This window comes from Siniperca chuatsi, linkage group LG10 (genome assembly GCF_020085105.1).
Source record: "Siniperca chuatsi isolate FFG_IHB_CAS linkage group LG10, ASM2008510v1, whole genome shotgun sequence".
Lineage (NCBI taxonomy): Eukaryota > Metazoa > Chordata > Actinopteri > Centrarchiformes > Sinipercidae > Siniperca > Siniperca chuatsi.
This window is the reverse complement of record NC_058051.1, coordinates 15,567,809-15,580,604: the sequence shown is the minus strand read 5'-3', so window position 1 is coordinate 15,580,604 and position 12,796 is coordinate 15,567,809. Positions and strand designations below refer to the sequence as shown.

Genomic DNA, 12,796 nt, shown 5'->3' with positions numbered 1-12,796 from the left:
CACTGCTTATGCTCCCTTCAAAATAAAGAAAAAATGTTTGTACATGGTACAAACATATTATAATTTAGTGACTTGAGTATTCAGGTATAACCACAGGCTGCATGCTGTGTTTGATGTATGGCACCTGGACTTACTGTGAACCTGTTGCCTTTGTCTTAACACTTCCAGATATACTATGACTTGGATGACTGTGAATCTGCACGGGCATATGTTTCATATGTAATTTGGTGACAGATTTGACAGGCTCTCAACTAAACACCATTTTTAAGCTAGGTTTAAATGAAATTAAACTGAAACTTCCACTAAAACTAAAAACATCTGTTTGTGATGCAGCCTGCAGTATATGTTTGGTTCATGCAATCTTCTCTTTACCTGCAGGCAAGTTAGAGGTAATTTTCTCACCAATAATGGTAATGGTGTATTAAAGCTGGATTTTTGACCTTTACTTTGCAGAATGATGTATGTGCAGAGTTTGACACTAGAAGGCTGTTTTCACATCCATCTCCTGAAGTGGGAAAGTTTATCTGTGCTCACCTTAAATCTGAGTTTAAGACTTGTACCCACAAACATGATTTTATGACATCACTGCTTGTTTTTGAAGCCAATCATGGTCTAATATGGAACCTTTCTTTAAATCGAAGTAATTTAACTTCTTTTTTGTGGGAAAACCATATTAGACACAAATTATTATTCAAAGCAGAGTATTTTTAAAAGTCTTAAAAAATGTCTGGAGGGGATGTCACATAGATTCAGTGACTATATCTCCTTCTTTACCTGCCCACACCTGCAGTTGTCTCCATGAACAGGAGTAAGTGGATACAAAAGGATGGATCAGTATACCCTGAATGTTTATAGCTTTTGCAGCCCAACGCATGTTCTTACTGTATCTTGTCTGGCTGTTTGTCCACACACATCTGTGTCCTATATGTCCTAAATTACCACAGCATGTAAAAAAACAAGGTTATACAGCTCCCAAACCTGTATTTGTGAACAGTCTATCAGCATCTTTACTGTACATATACTAGAATATTGTATGCAAATGAATAAAATTCATATTGTAATTGTCTGTTTCTCACAAAAATTCACATTCTGCTCCATTTAAAAAGGACAAACAATGACCTTTTTTTAAAATATACCTTTAATTGGTTTCATGATATCTGGCATCTGCAAAATTGATTCACTGAAGGTTTTGAGAGATGGGAGAGCTACAGAACACTGAATTCTATGAGAAATAACACTTTCGGAATTAGAAAGGATAAGACAGCAGCTATTTTACCAAGACACGTAGACGGACAAGAAAAACATAGACAGTCTATTTCCCGAGAGGACTCCTCTTCTTGATCACATGCTCCATGTCGGCGTGTTCGGATGTGTCTAGTTTGATGTTGTACTTGGCCAGAATCTTCATGATGGGCCTGATCTTCAGCCACCACTGTGTCTTAGGGATGCGGTGCCTGCAGCAGACAGAGGACGGATCAGTCATACATTCACCATTAAACATGTTTCTTGTAGTACAGTAAGTCATATGGAAAATATGCATCTTACTCAAAATCTGTGTCCTCCTTCAGGTCAGCAAGAGGCTGGAAGGTGAGCGCCCTCTTCCTCATGCCCAGCACACAGGCAGAGTCTGGTGTGTTAGCGAAGATACGACCTAAAGGACACAGAAAGTGAAACAGTTGAGTGAACACGCCATGTAATGCTCATTACTATCAACCACCAAAGAGTAGTATTAAGTCCTGTTGGCAGCGGTGGAGGAAGTATTCAGATCCTTTACTTAAGTAAAGTATTCTGATGTATATTAATGTTCCTCAGTACGTAAGATGAAATCTCAATGCCAATGGTACCTGATTAAAAAAAGGTTATATAAGCTAGTATCAAAAGTAAAAGTACTCGTTATTCAGAAAAATGGCCCCTGTGAGTGTTATGATTATATATTATATAATTGGATTGTAATTACTGATTAGCATTAATGTGTAAGTAGCATTTTACTGTTGTAGTTTTTCTAGGTGTTGCAAAGTTTAACTACTTCATATACTGTTTGGTTGTTTGATACAAAAATGCATGATATTTCATAAGATGATCATATGTTTTGTGTATAAAATCCTTATCAGCAAAGTAACTAGTAACTAAAGCTGTCAAATAAATGTAGTGGAGTAAAAAGAACAATATTAGAATATATAGAAATGTAGTGGAGTTTAAATACGAAGTAACAATAATAAAATGGAAAAGCTCAAGTAGGTACAAATACCTCAAAATTATACTTAGGTACAGTACTTACAGTAAATGTACTTAGTTACATTTCACCACTGCCTGCTGGTATTATATATTGCAACAGAAACATTTGATTTTAGGCCAACGTACCATGCCTATAGCACTCCTTGAGTTTCTCAGTCAGCCACAGAACAGACTTGGCACCCATCTTTGTGCCAAAGTTTCTGTCGAAGGGTGTTGGAGTGCCACCCTGTAACCATTTAAGGACAGACAGGTGTATCATCGACTACATTACATTGTAATATGGAACAAAACTTGGACAAAATCTGTTACGGCTTTCTCTGAGTGGATTGGGCGCTTTACTGCATGAACAGACCTGCTGCATGTGTCCGAGAACATTCTTACGGCAGTCGAAGATGCCTTTGCCCTCCTCTGAGTACAGGTTGAAGATGAAGTCAGTGGTGTAGTTGGCATTAGAGTTCTCATTCCTGTTGTAGAATGAACAGTGACAGATTATTGTACTGTTAATTGGAAGGAGATGGACATATAGCTGATTTATATGCAGAGTATGAGTAATAGGCCTCTTTCACAGCAGACAACTGTTATGATGCACACATTGTTCACTCAGATGTGAGCATTCACCCAGACTACTGGTATTTGAAAACCATACCTCAATTCCTATCTGCTGCACTTCGGGGTCACACCTGACCAAAACCTACCTGAGAATCAAACCTCTCTTCACCGTTGTCTTCATCTTCTCCACAAGATGCTCTACGTTCCCCTACAGGCCAAATCCACAGATCACAATCGGAACACATCACTGTTTAAGGTGCAGAGACTCATGAAACTGAACACTGGATAAACAGGTCCTGTCATCAGCTAACCTCCAGGTCTTTAATGTTGAATTTTTCCTCAAAAATGTAAGCGGCGTCAGCCCCAGAAGCCAGACCGGCCATGGTGGCCAAGTAGCCGCAGTATCCACCCATAGTCTCAACGATGAACACGCGGCGCTTAGTCCCTGCTGCAGACTGCTTGATTCTGTCACAGGTCTGCAGAAAAAAACACAGAAGAAATGTATTTAGCTGTTTTTTGTATATATGAGTGTATATCTGCTGTTGAGGCACTGACAGAGGTGATGGTGTTGAGGGCAGTGTCAGCGCCGACGCTGAAATCAGAGCCGGGGACGTTGTTGGAGACGGTGGCGGGGATAACCACCATGGGAATGCACATCTCCTCGTATTTCTCTCTGGCCTGAACCAGCTCCAGGCCTCCCACATAGGCCTGCAGCGGGGGAGAAGGAATGGAGATTCATTTGTTTCAGGGCTTTTTTTGGTAACGGGAAAGATCAGCCAACACTGACATGACTTCTGGTTTTAAAGGAGAAGAATGGCTGTCACGTCTTACCTCAAATCCACCAACGATCACCAAAGCGTGGATGTTGAACTTGGCAATGTTCTGGCTGATCTCCTCCAAGATTTTACCTGGCAGAGTTCTTTGAGACACAAGGACAAATTACACGGTGAAAAGTTTTGCAGTGTTATGGCAAAAGCTGCACCTCTGAAAAAAAGAATAACAACTAATGTTTTACCTCTTGGTGCCCAACATTGAGCCTCCTTTTCCAGTCCAGCCACTCACTGAAGTCCAGGTGATAGGCTCAATCTGCAATAAGAAAGAATTACTAACTGAAAATTTTATACAACAAATATTAAAACACGGACGACTATTTGGAAACAGAGACAAATAACACAAAGTTTGGTTTACAGTATATATAAATAAATATGAGAGAGAGAGAAATAAGTTGCCTTGTATTCTTTGTTATTTAGATACTGTTATTTGAAATTTATACAGAAAAAAAGGTCAGAAGAAATATTAAGAAAACCAAAAGTGAGAACATACTGTGTTATTAGTATAACCTGAGTGCAGAGGTCTGTTTGTGCTCAGTAAAGGCTTACCATCAACATATGACAGCCTTGTATGTTTAATTTGTTATGCTTTTATCTGGTAAACTATGTTTTGACACCATGGATACAGGACCACATGTCTTGATTTTTTTTTGGCTTCTCTTGCCTCTGTATGTACTGTATGAAATGTAAGTAGTGTCTTGTAAGCCCATGTGGGTTGGGCACCTTTGTCTGTATGACTCTTAAACAAAATTATTCATTTATTCATTCACTTTAATACTAATAATATTACCCTTGCTACCACTACTTGTAATAATGACATTACAGTTGTCATAATTTATGTTTTTGGTCCTGCTTGTCTGCCCATTTGTTTGTTCGCCAGTTTGATAGTTAGCAGGATGTCTCAAAAACTACTCCAGATTTCAATAGATTTCAAGCTTTACATTTGGGCTCATAACCTAACCTTCTTGAGGTGTACAAGCAAAATATTTTTTTTCCTGGATTCCTTGGTTCAAGACACATTTATCTATCTTTCTCTTGCTTTGCTTAGGTCTAAAACTGATTTTCCACCATTTTTAACATTTGCAACAGCATGTTCACAACCCTGTGTACAAATATCACCAAATTGTAACAAAAGGAGGTCTGGAGCAAAGAGGGAATTGTACACTTACCTGTCCTTTAGCCAGACCGTCAAAGCCGTCATGGACAGCCAACATGGAGTGACCCTGGATGATGCCCATCCTGACTGCTGCACGGACAGCAGCATTCATACCAGCGCAGGGAGCACCAATGTTCACAATGGCCACATTGATGTTGCTCTGGTCAGTAAGTGCGAGAGAGAAGGAGATGACTGAAGTCTTAGTTTTTGGAGAAAATCTTTTAGTGTAAACATTTAAATCATAAATTCTATTTTTCATAAAGTAAATCATCTTTATTAACGGTGGTAAGAGTCTGGCTTAGAAAATGGACGGTCCTTACCTTAACATCTGGGGGGTTGATGTGAGCCAGCAGCTTGTATGTTTTCCAGTTGTTCTCAAAACTCCTGCACATCATAAATAAGGTTGAGTGTTGGTAGTTCAGAGCATCAGTCAAAATTAAAAATACACTCTTTTACACTCTATTTTTAAATTTATTATTGGTGGTATTAATCTCGATCAGTGATAACGTTGATGTTTTTTGTTATTTTACTTTTTTAATGTTTTTTCTATGTTTTATGTACTCTTTGTTTTAGCTTTATCTTGTATATTTTCTATGTAAAAGTAAATAAATAAATTAAGTTTAAATGATCCATTATAAACCCAAAATAAAAAAAATAATGTGCCACTTAATAATTCTATTTCCTTTTTATATCTTCAAATTATGACTACTAATTGAATTTTAAAACAGTTAGGGTTGCAAAATGTATTTTAAAAGGACTTTTAAATGTACAGTCTGGCCAATCACTGCTACTGCTCTGTGGGTTATATTTCCTGTAATGTTTAGGTGGAACACGGCAATTCAATATATTATGATTTAACACGGTAAAAGTCTATTACTATTCCGTTGACACACTCCAGGCTTCATAATGCTACATGGTGATGTTGCACTCAAAAACAAAGTGGATCAGTTGAACTGTTCATTGTGATTACACTCCTCTGCATTTAATAGGGAAGCACTTACTTTCCTCTGAGTTTGAGGGCATCCTCAAATCTTCCCTCAGCCATGGCGGCAGTCACATCTTTGGTCTGTAGCAAAAAGCGCGACAGAGCGTGAGAGAGAGAGAGAGAAAGATGAAGAAATACCTTACTGTAATGTCAGTGCACACCCTCCAAAACAAGTAGAGAAACAACTTTAGAAAGTACAGCAGCTAAAATTTAGTGGATTCTTGTTGGGCATGAAAATATTTTGACGTACCACTTGCACACACTCCATGAGCGGCAGTCTGACTGCCTGGTTCCCGGAAAGGCTGACCACACAGGCAGGAGTGTCTGGAGTGGCCTCCAGCAATGCCATCACCGCCTCCACACCCATCCGGCTGCCCTGGACGACACACACACACAGTCAGATCATCAGGTGTGTGTGTGAGGACTAGAGAGGCAGAAGTAAAGCTGTACACTGTCCTTTGGTGTTTTATTGAGATGCTTACCAGGATTCTGTCAAAGGCGGAGGGTGTTCCTCCTCTCTGTACATGTCCAAGAACAGTGGTGCGAGTATCAAAGCCGAGCCTGTCAGTCACCAGCTGGAGACAAATAAATCCTTCTGTTAGCATGGCACATTGTCTGTGCAGCTTGGAATAACACTGTACCACACTGACAATAAGGGCTTGCCTTTTTGATCTGTTCAGATGTAATCGGTTTGCCATCTCTGGAGATCGCACCCTCAGCCACAATGATCACATTCAGACGAGAACCTCTGGCCCTTTGCTAAACAAAGAAACAAACAAAACAAAAACTATCAGAGAAAATAAAAATACATTGTGCATTCTGAAGGACATATGTCCTATGGTTGGCAGGCATCTCCATCTGCAAATTAAGACACGCATACGTCTGTCAGCCTCCTGCACAAGTGGTTCTCCCAGTCTTCATCTGGTGGCATCTCTGGAATGAACACCCAGTCTGCACCACAGGACAGAGCCGTCACCAGGGCCAGGTACCTGTACCACACGCACACACACACACACACACACACACACACACACACACACACACACACACACACACACAAGGTAAACCCATGTACCAGCAATATCTGTACATAATTCAGACGTATGTATACATTGTCTGAAACGGGGTAAATTTGAAACCTTCCATGCAAACACAAGACTCATGTATTATGTTACTATTAATAAAGTCCCAATGAAACAGCATTTTCATCTTGCATCCTTAAGTTGATATACTGTGTATTTGATGGTTTTACTGTGTGGAAATGTTTTTTCCATTACACAAAACAACAATTACTTTATTTGATACATGTTTTAGATAAGCACTAAGGAAACACTGTTTTCTAGCATTAAAATGAATGTGAATACGAATTAATGCAATTTTTTGGCATTTATTGTTAAATGTGTATATTGTAACATAGATAACAGCGAACAAAGTGAAAAATATTTCATTTTATTGTGACTAAATATCAACAGTAGTTTGAGACCAGAAATATATATTTGAATAGATGGAAATATATTCTATTTTAGACCAATGCAGTTGTACTGTATGTTTACTACATACACACACAGATGTGTCCCTGTCAATGGACGACACACACACACACACACACACACACACACACACACACAAGGTACTGACCCACAGTGTCTGCCCATCACTTCCAGGATAAAAGTCCTCTGGTGGCTGTGGATGAACAGTATGTATGAGATTTTAATCAGTCAAACAATATACATTCATGTACTTCATGTCTACTAGTCTTTTCTGCTGCTATGATCTAATTTCATCCTTGTTGAATATCAAAGTGAATCTTAAAGTGAATCTGTGTGCATGGAGGGAGGGTGTTTGACCTCTGTGCGGTTGTGGTGATGGCATCCACCACTTCGATGATGCGGTGCAGGGCGGAGTCAGTGCCAATGGTCATGTCGGTGCCACAGAAGTCATTGTCGATGGAGCCCACCATGCCTACGATGTTCAGGTGGGAAGATTTTTTGGCTTCTTCTTCCGTAATCTTACCTGCAGAAAATTAAAAAACAGAGTCAGAGATAGTAACGTTGCTGAAAAAGAGCATATAATAGCTGTTCTTTTTTACTTCCCTGTGATAGAAGGTAAAAAAATAATTGTATCTATGTTCGCATGATTTAAACCATGTTACTGGCTCTGCGAGGCTGTAGTTGTTAAATGCTAATTTAACAGGTATTTGGTCATAAACCAAAATATTGGACAAATTAAAATTTTAACCTGATGACGGCGCTACATGAAAAGTCAGGGGATTATACAAAGTTTCATGCCAAGCCAACCAGTAGTTGTCAAGATAGTTCACTAAAAGCCAAAAATGTCAACCTCACGGTGGCGTTAGAGGCAAATTCAGTGGATCACCAAAGTCATTAGGATTCACCCTCTGGGGACAATGAATGCCTGTACAAAACGTCATCTTAATGCATCCAATCCAAGTGGTGAACCAACACTGCCATCCCTAGAGCCACACCGTTAGCATGGCTAAAAAGTCCAGGGGAAAAACCTTTTAATGGAAGGATTTGACAGATTTCACTCAGGTCTCATTATTATTCTCACAGCCACTATGTTTGTCTCTTTACCAGCTCGGACGAGGTCAACCAGCAGTCCGCTCCACTCAGTCCTGAACTGGTTGGCTCCAGTCAGACTGCCGTCACCTCCGATCACACAGAGGTTGGTGATGCCCAGCTTCACTAGGTTGCGAGCTGCTGTCATACGACCCTCTCTGCTGCGGAAGTCCTTGCAGCGGGCACTGCCTATCACTGTACCTCCCTAAGATGTGAAGAGGAGAAGCTGTTTTTAATGCAGTTACTGATACGCAAACATTTTCTGGCTTTGAAGAATGTAATAATGCAGTATTTACTGACATTTAACCCCACACTTTTTTCCACAACAGTTATCCAATATTACCCCTTAAATATTAATTTCTATGGAGAGATGTGCATTGGGCAGCTTTATAACACTGTGGAATTAGACTCATTAAGATGTCTTGAAGTCACATCAAATGAGGTTGCATCACGCTTTGAGTAAATGCAGTCGGCACTTTAGAAGTGATATGCTATCCTATCCTAAATTTGCCATGACCCGTTCCCATTCCAGTGCTCACTTTCACACACTTGATGAATCGTATCATGTCATTCCTTCTCCACTGCCAGGTGTCTTTATTTAGACAACAGAGATGACAGAAAGAAATGTGAATCACGAGCTTGGCAGTATTATTGCATCTCCATCATCCTTCAGTCACAGGGCCGAGGCAGCCATTTACTTTCATCACTCATAAATCAGTTTCTCATGTTATCAGTGCTTATAAGATGCAGGAGGGAGTCCTTGACTCTAAGTGGAGTAGGTGTGTTAAAGGCTAAAGGATAAGTTCACCCAAAATTACAAAATAATACATCTTACCTACCTAGTCATGTCTAGCCAAGCAAATGGGTTCACTTTCATCTGGTTTTTAGATATCCACCTGCTGCTGCCGCCCCGATACAATGGAGGTGAGGGGAATTTTGTGTGGTTCGGTGGTCATAGCATTGAAAAATCACATTTCAAAACTTCAACAACAAAGTGTCTTTTCATATCAAGACCAAGAGTCTACAGCCAGACTAGCGGTTCTGTGAGTCTGTACTTTGGCACAATGATGCTTTAAGTTCTGCTAAAAAGTGTCCCTTTTATGAACTTTTTAACTGTAATTTTTCAGCGCTGTGAGCACTGCAAACAAAATCCCATTCACCTCTGTTGTATTGGTGTGGCAGCAGACATCTCAAGATGGAGATTTCAAAACCTGGACAAATTATACCAAAACTATAAGGTGATCTAGGAAATTCTTTGGGAAATCTCAACCTTTTCTTCCCTTTTTCACTTCAACTCACTAAAGGTCTTACCACCACACTAGCCCCCCTTCCTCCTTTCTTTTTAATATTTTTTTCTTACTTTGTTTCTGTTTTGTCTTGTTTTATCATTACCCTGTTGACAGGGAGAGTTTGTGGGCTGTGTAAGAGATATCACCGTCTATATTGTTCCAATTCTTGTGAGGGAGGGGACTGGGGATATTGAAAATAAATAAAAGACGTGGAGTATTGGAATTATGCTTCTAAATTTCCCTTTGTAATACTGAAAGTATGTCGGGGAATATGGTAATGTGGTTGGATCTCAGTGATGTCTGTTAAACCTGTGTTCCTCACTGAAGAAATTAAGCCAGAAAAATTATACCAAAACTATCCGCATGGCTAAACACCAGTAAAGGTACGTGAAGAAAAATCTATTTTGGGTGAACCGACCCTTTAATAACATAATTAAACACAGCGAGTCTTCACATTTGAACATTTATGCATATTTTAGTGTCTACACTACAAAAACAATATGTGGTACTCTTCAATGGGTTATATTGTTTGAGTCAGTTTTTCTGTGTGCGTTTACTCGGCTGCACATCACTCACCAGCTGAAGCATCATGGACACACTCTCCCATGTGGCGGGGCGAATGTGTTCTCCTCCATCCACCAGACCCTGGTAGCCCTGCAGCACACGTTAACATACATTGTGGTTGAGTAAAGATACAGTTATGTACAGATACAGCCTGATGTACTGGTTTAACCCTGCACTGCAACAAAATGCTTAGGAGTCCCAGTGTTGTTCCTAATTGCAATATCATGACATGTCAGTGTACTGTAGCCTGTCTGCAGCCTGTACCTCATGAACAAAGTAGACTTTGGCTCCAGTGTAGAGGCCAACTCTGACTGTGGCTCTCACAGCAGCGTTCATACCTGAGACAGACAAATGACAGGATATGTGATGACTAATTTAGGTCTAATTTACTCCCATTTCAAGACAATGTCAGACTCTATTTAACACTTCCTGTCAGACATCAGCTGAAGACATATAGACCCATCTTAACCTCTAAGTGACCTGACCGGTACTGTACAAAAATAGCCAAAGGGAAAGGACAGGAGTTTGTATGACTGTATGTCTTGTGTAGCATCTTGCCCCTGGATGTCCGGTACACTAAAGGCCACAGTGTGAGCTTGTGTTGTGGCAGGCTGGCATGTTGCAGCTCTTGTTTCACCAGACAGCAGCTGTGGATGGGGGGCGTTTCTCTCCTCCATACCAGAAAAAGGTCAGCACCACTAAAATTAGCCCCAAAGATGCAAAATAAGGTGGCGCTTGGGCAGATAAAGCCTCTACACAAAGGGTTAGAGTCAGGTTTGGAGAGAAAGATCGCACGGGAGGTGAATATGAGACATCATCCAGTTGGACTTCAAGTAGAGTTGATGGAGTAATTGTCTACTGGAGCTTAATGCCAATTTGTAAGTTTAACAAAGGGAAACACAGTGTGTATGGATCTCTTAATGAACTTTCAGATCAAACTTGATTTGTAAAGATTATAATCTTAATCTACTACACAATTTTAGCCAACTGTGAGAGTTTATGGACTTTGACATTTGTAAGGACATTTAAGGTTTTGCTGAACACACATCAAACACTGGTGGTGTTGTGAAGACATAATCTTCAAAGCAGCCTTCAAATAGGATTTACAGCCAAATATCCACCAACCTCTGACAGCTGGCCTTCAACTGTGCCACTCTGACGTCTTGGAAAAATGCTGCTTGCCCTTTCTGTTCGTTGGATCCTGAACTTACTTAGGATGTCATGCAGTCAGAGCATTAACATGATACTTTATTGGCCCCCGTAAGATGAAGGCCAGGGCTTCTACAGCTGGTTGGGATTCAGTGTTGTGCTCAGAAACATCAGCAGGGAAGATGCTGGCCGACAGCTTTCACCTCCTCTGTAGCGACTCACTTTGTGTTTTAACAGTTCAAAATAAAGCTGTGATAAAAGAGTAGAGCCTCATCCTCTGCTTACCTTGGGCGTCCCCTCCTGACGTCAGCACAGCAATGGAGCGTCCAAACCCCATCTTTGTGGGGTCCATCATGGTCTGGTGGAGATTCTTGGACATGTTTCCAGAGGAACTGGAACAGGTGGGCACGACGAAGGGAAAAGAAAAGGAGAAAGAACAGTTGCTCTTCCTTCACTCTCTGCTCCTGAGGGGAGGCACGAGTAAAGGCTACAGGCTTTATAGACTACTGTTCCTAATCCTGCCCCGAGCCCCCTCCCACTGACACCCTCCACCACTCACTCACACAACTCTACTAAATATACACCAGGCCCAGTAGCCACCTGCAGTGGACAGTTATGCACAGGGAAACACAATGCACATGGCACTCATGTGACAGTTCAATGTTTAATAAAAATCAACACATTTGATAAGCTAGTAATCATGTCATGTACAAAAACCCATCACAGATTTGAAAGCTTTTCTTCATTTTATATCATTGTAAATTGAATACCTTTGTTGTTGTTTTTTAACAGTTTATCTATTTGAATTAATTTCTTTGGTCTCCTGGAACTTGTTTGTATTAAATGTTTGACATTTAATAGCCTCAATGAAAAGTGCCCTGTCAGAGTCAAGCTGATTCAGCAGCAGGGTGTATTTAACATGTACTGTACTGTATGTTTCAGCACTAAACCTGACTGTTAGTCACTAGTATGGGTGAAGCTCCAAAAACACTGGATTCTACATTTTCCATAATGCAACCGTCATCATAATGTCATTTGACACCCCCCGTCCTTGTTCCTTGGGGGTTCCATTTCAGGACTTGTAGGGTTTTCGGAGGGTGTGTCCAATCCAACTCCATTTTCTCCTTCGAATTTGTAAGTCAGTGGGATCCTGGCTTGTTCTTTTCCACAGGTCCACATTACTAACTTTGTCTCTCCACCAGATGTTCAGTATTCTTCTGAGGCAGATGTTAATGAATGATTACAGCCTGTTTATTTTTGTGCGTTTTGTTGTTTTCCCATGTCTCTGATTGTACAGCATTACCTGCTTCACATTTGAGTTAGAGATGCGTATTTTGGTGTTGATTGAGATGTGTTTTGAGCTGACCATGTTAAACACCCCCCTAGCCTTATTGATCCTGCATTTTATGTCTGCATCTGTCCCTCCGGTGGTGTCCACAAAACTGCTTAGGTATGTGAAT

General features: G+C 40.4%; 1 protein-coding gene across 1 annotated transcript; it reads right to left on the bottom strand.

Annotated features, from left to right (window-relative positions):
* Window positions 1–1,120: 1,120 nt before the first annotated feature.
* pfkma (phosphofructokinase, muscle a) lies at window positions 1,121–11,826 on the bottom strand. Its single transcript, XM_044212345.1, has 22 exons — window positions 11,622–11,826; window positions 10,452–10,525; window positions 10,200–10,277; window positions 8,350–8,539; window positions 7,603–7,768; window positions 7,394–7,438; window positions 6,636–6,744; window positions 6,419–6,514; window positions 6,238–6,330; window positions 6,006–6,131; window positions 5,772–5,836; window positions 5,091–5,154; window positions 4,784–4,930; window positions 3,800–3,870; window positions 3,616–3,703; window positions 3,340–3,492; window positions 3,096–3,260; window positions 2,931–2,992; window positions 2,588–2,699; window positions 2,362–2,461; window positions 1,546–1,651; window positions 1,121–1,454 (listed from the first exon to the last, which is right to left on the bottom strand). The coding sequence occupies exons 1-22, from the start codon at window positions 11,713–11,715 to the stop codon at window positions 1,313–1,315; spliced, it is 2,346 nt and encodes a 781-aa protein (XP_044068280.1). The 5' UTR covers window positions 11,716–11,826; the 3' UTR covers window positions 1,121–1,312.
* Window positions 11,827–12,796: the final 970 nt, after the last annotated feature.

What these genes read in the sequence shown, in the direction of transcription:
- pfkma (XM_044212345.1), bottom strand. Translation starts at nt 11,715, where the DNA reads ATGTCCAAGAATCTCCACCAGACCATGATGGACCCCACAAAGATGGGG. An exon ending in AAGTCTACTTTGTTCATGAG is followed by an intron (nt 10,278 to 10,451) that starts GTACAGGCTGCA and finishes CGTGTGCTGCAG; the next exon opens with GGCTACCAGGGTCTGGTGGA. An exon ending in AAGAGAGGTTTGATTCTCAG is followed by an intron (nt 2,700 to 2,930) that starts GTAGGTTTTGGT and finishes ATTCTACAACAG; the next exon opens with GAATGAGAACTCTAATGCCA.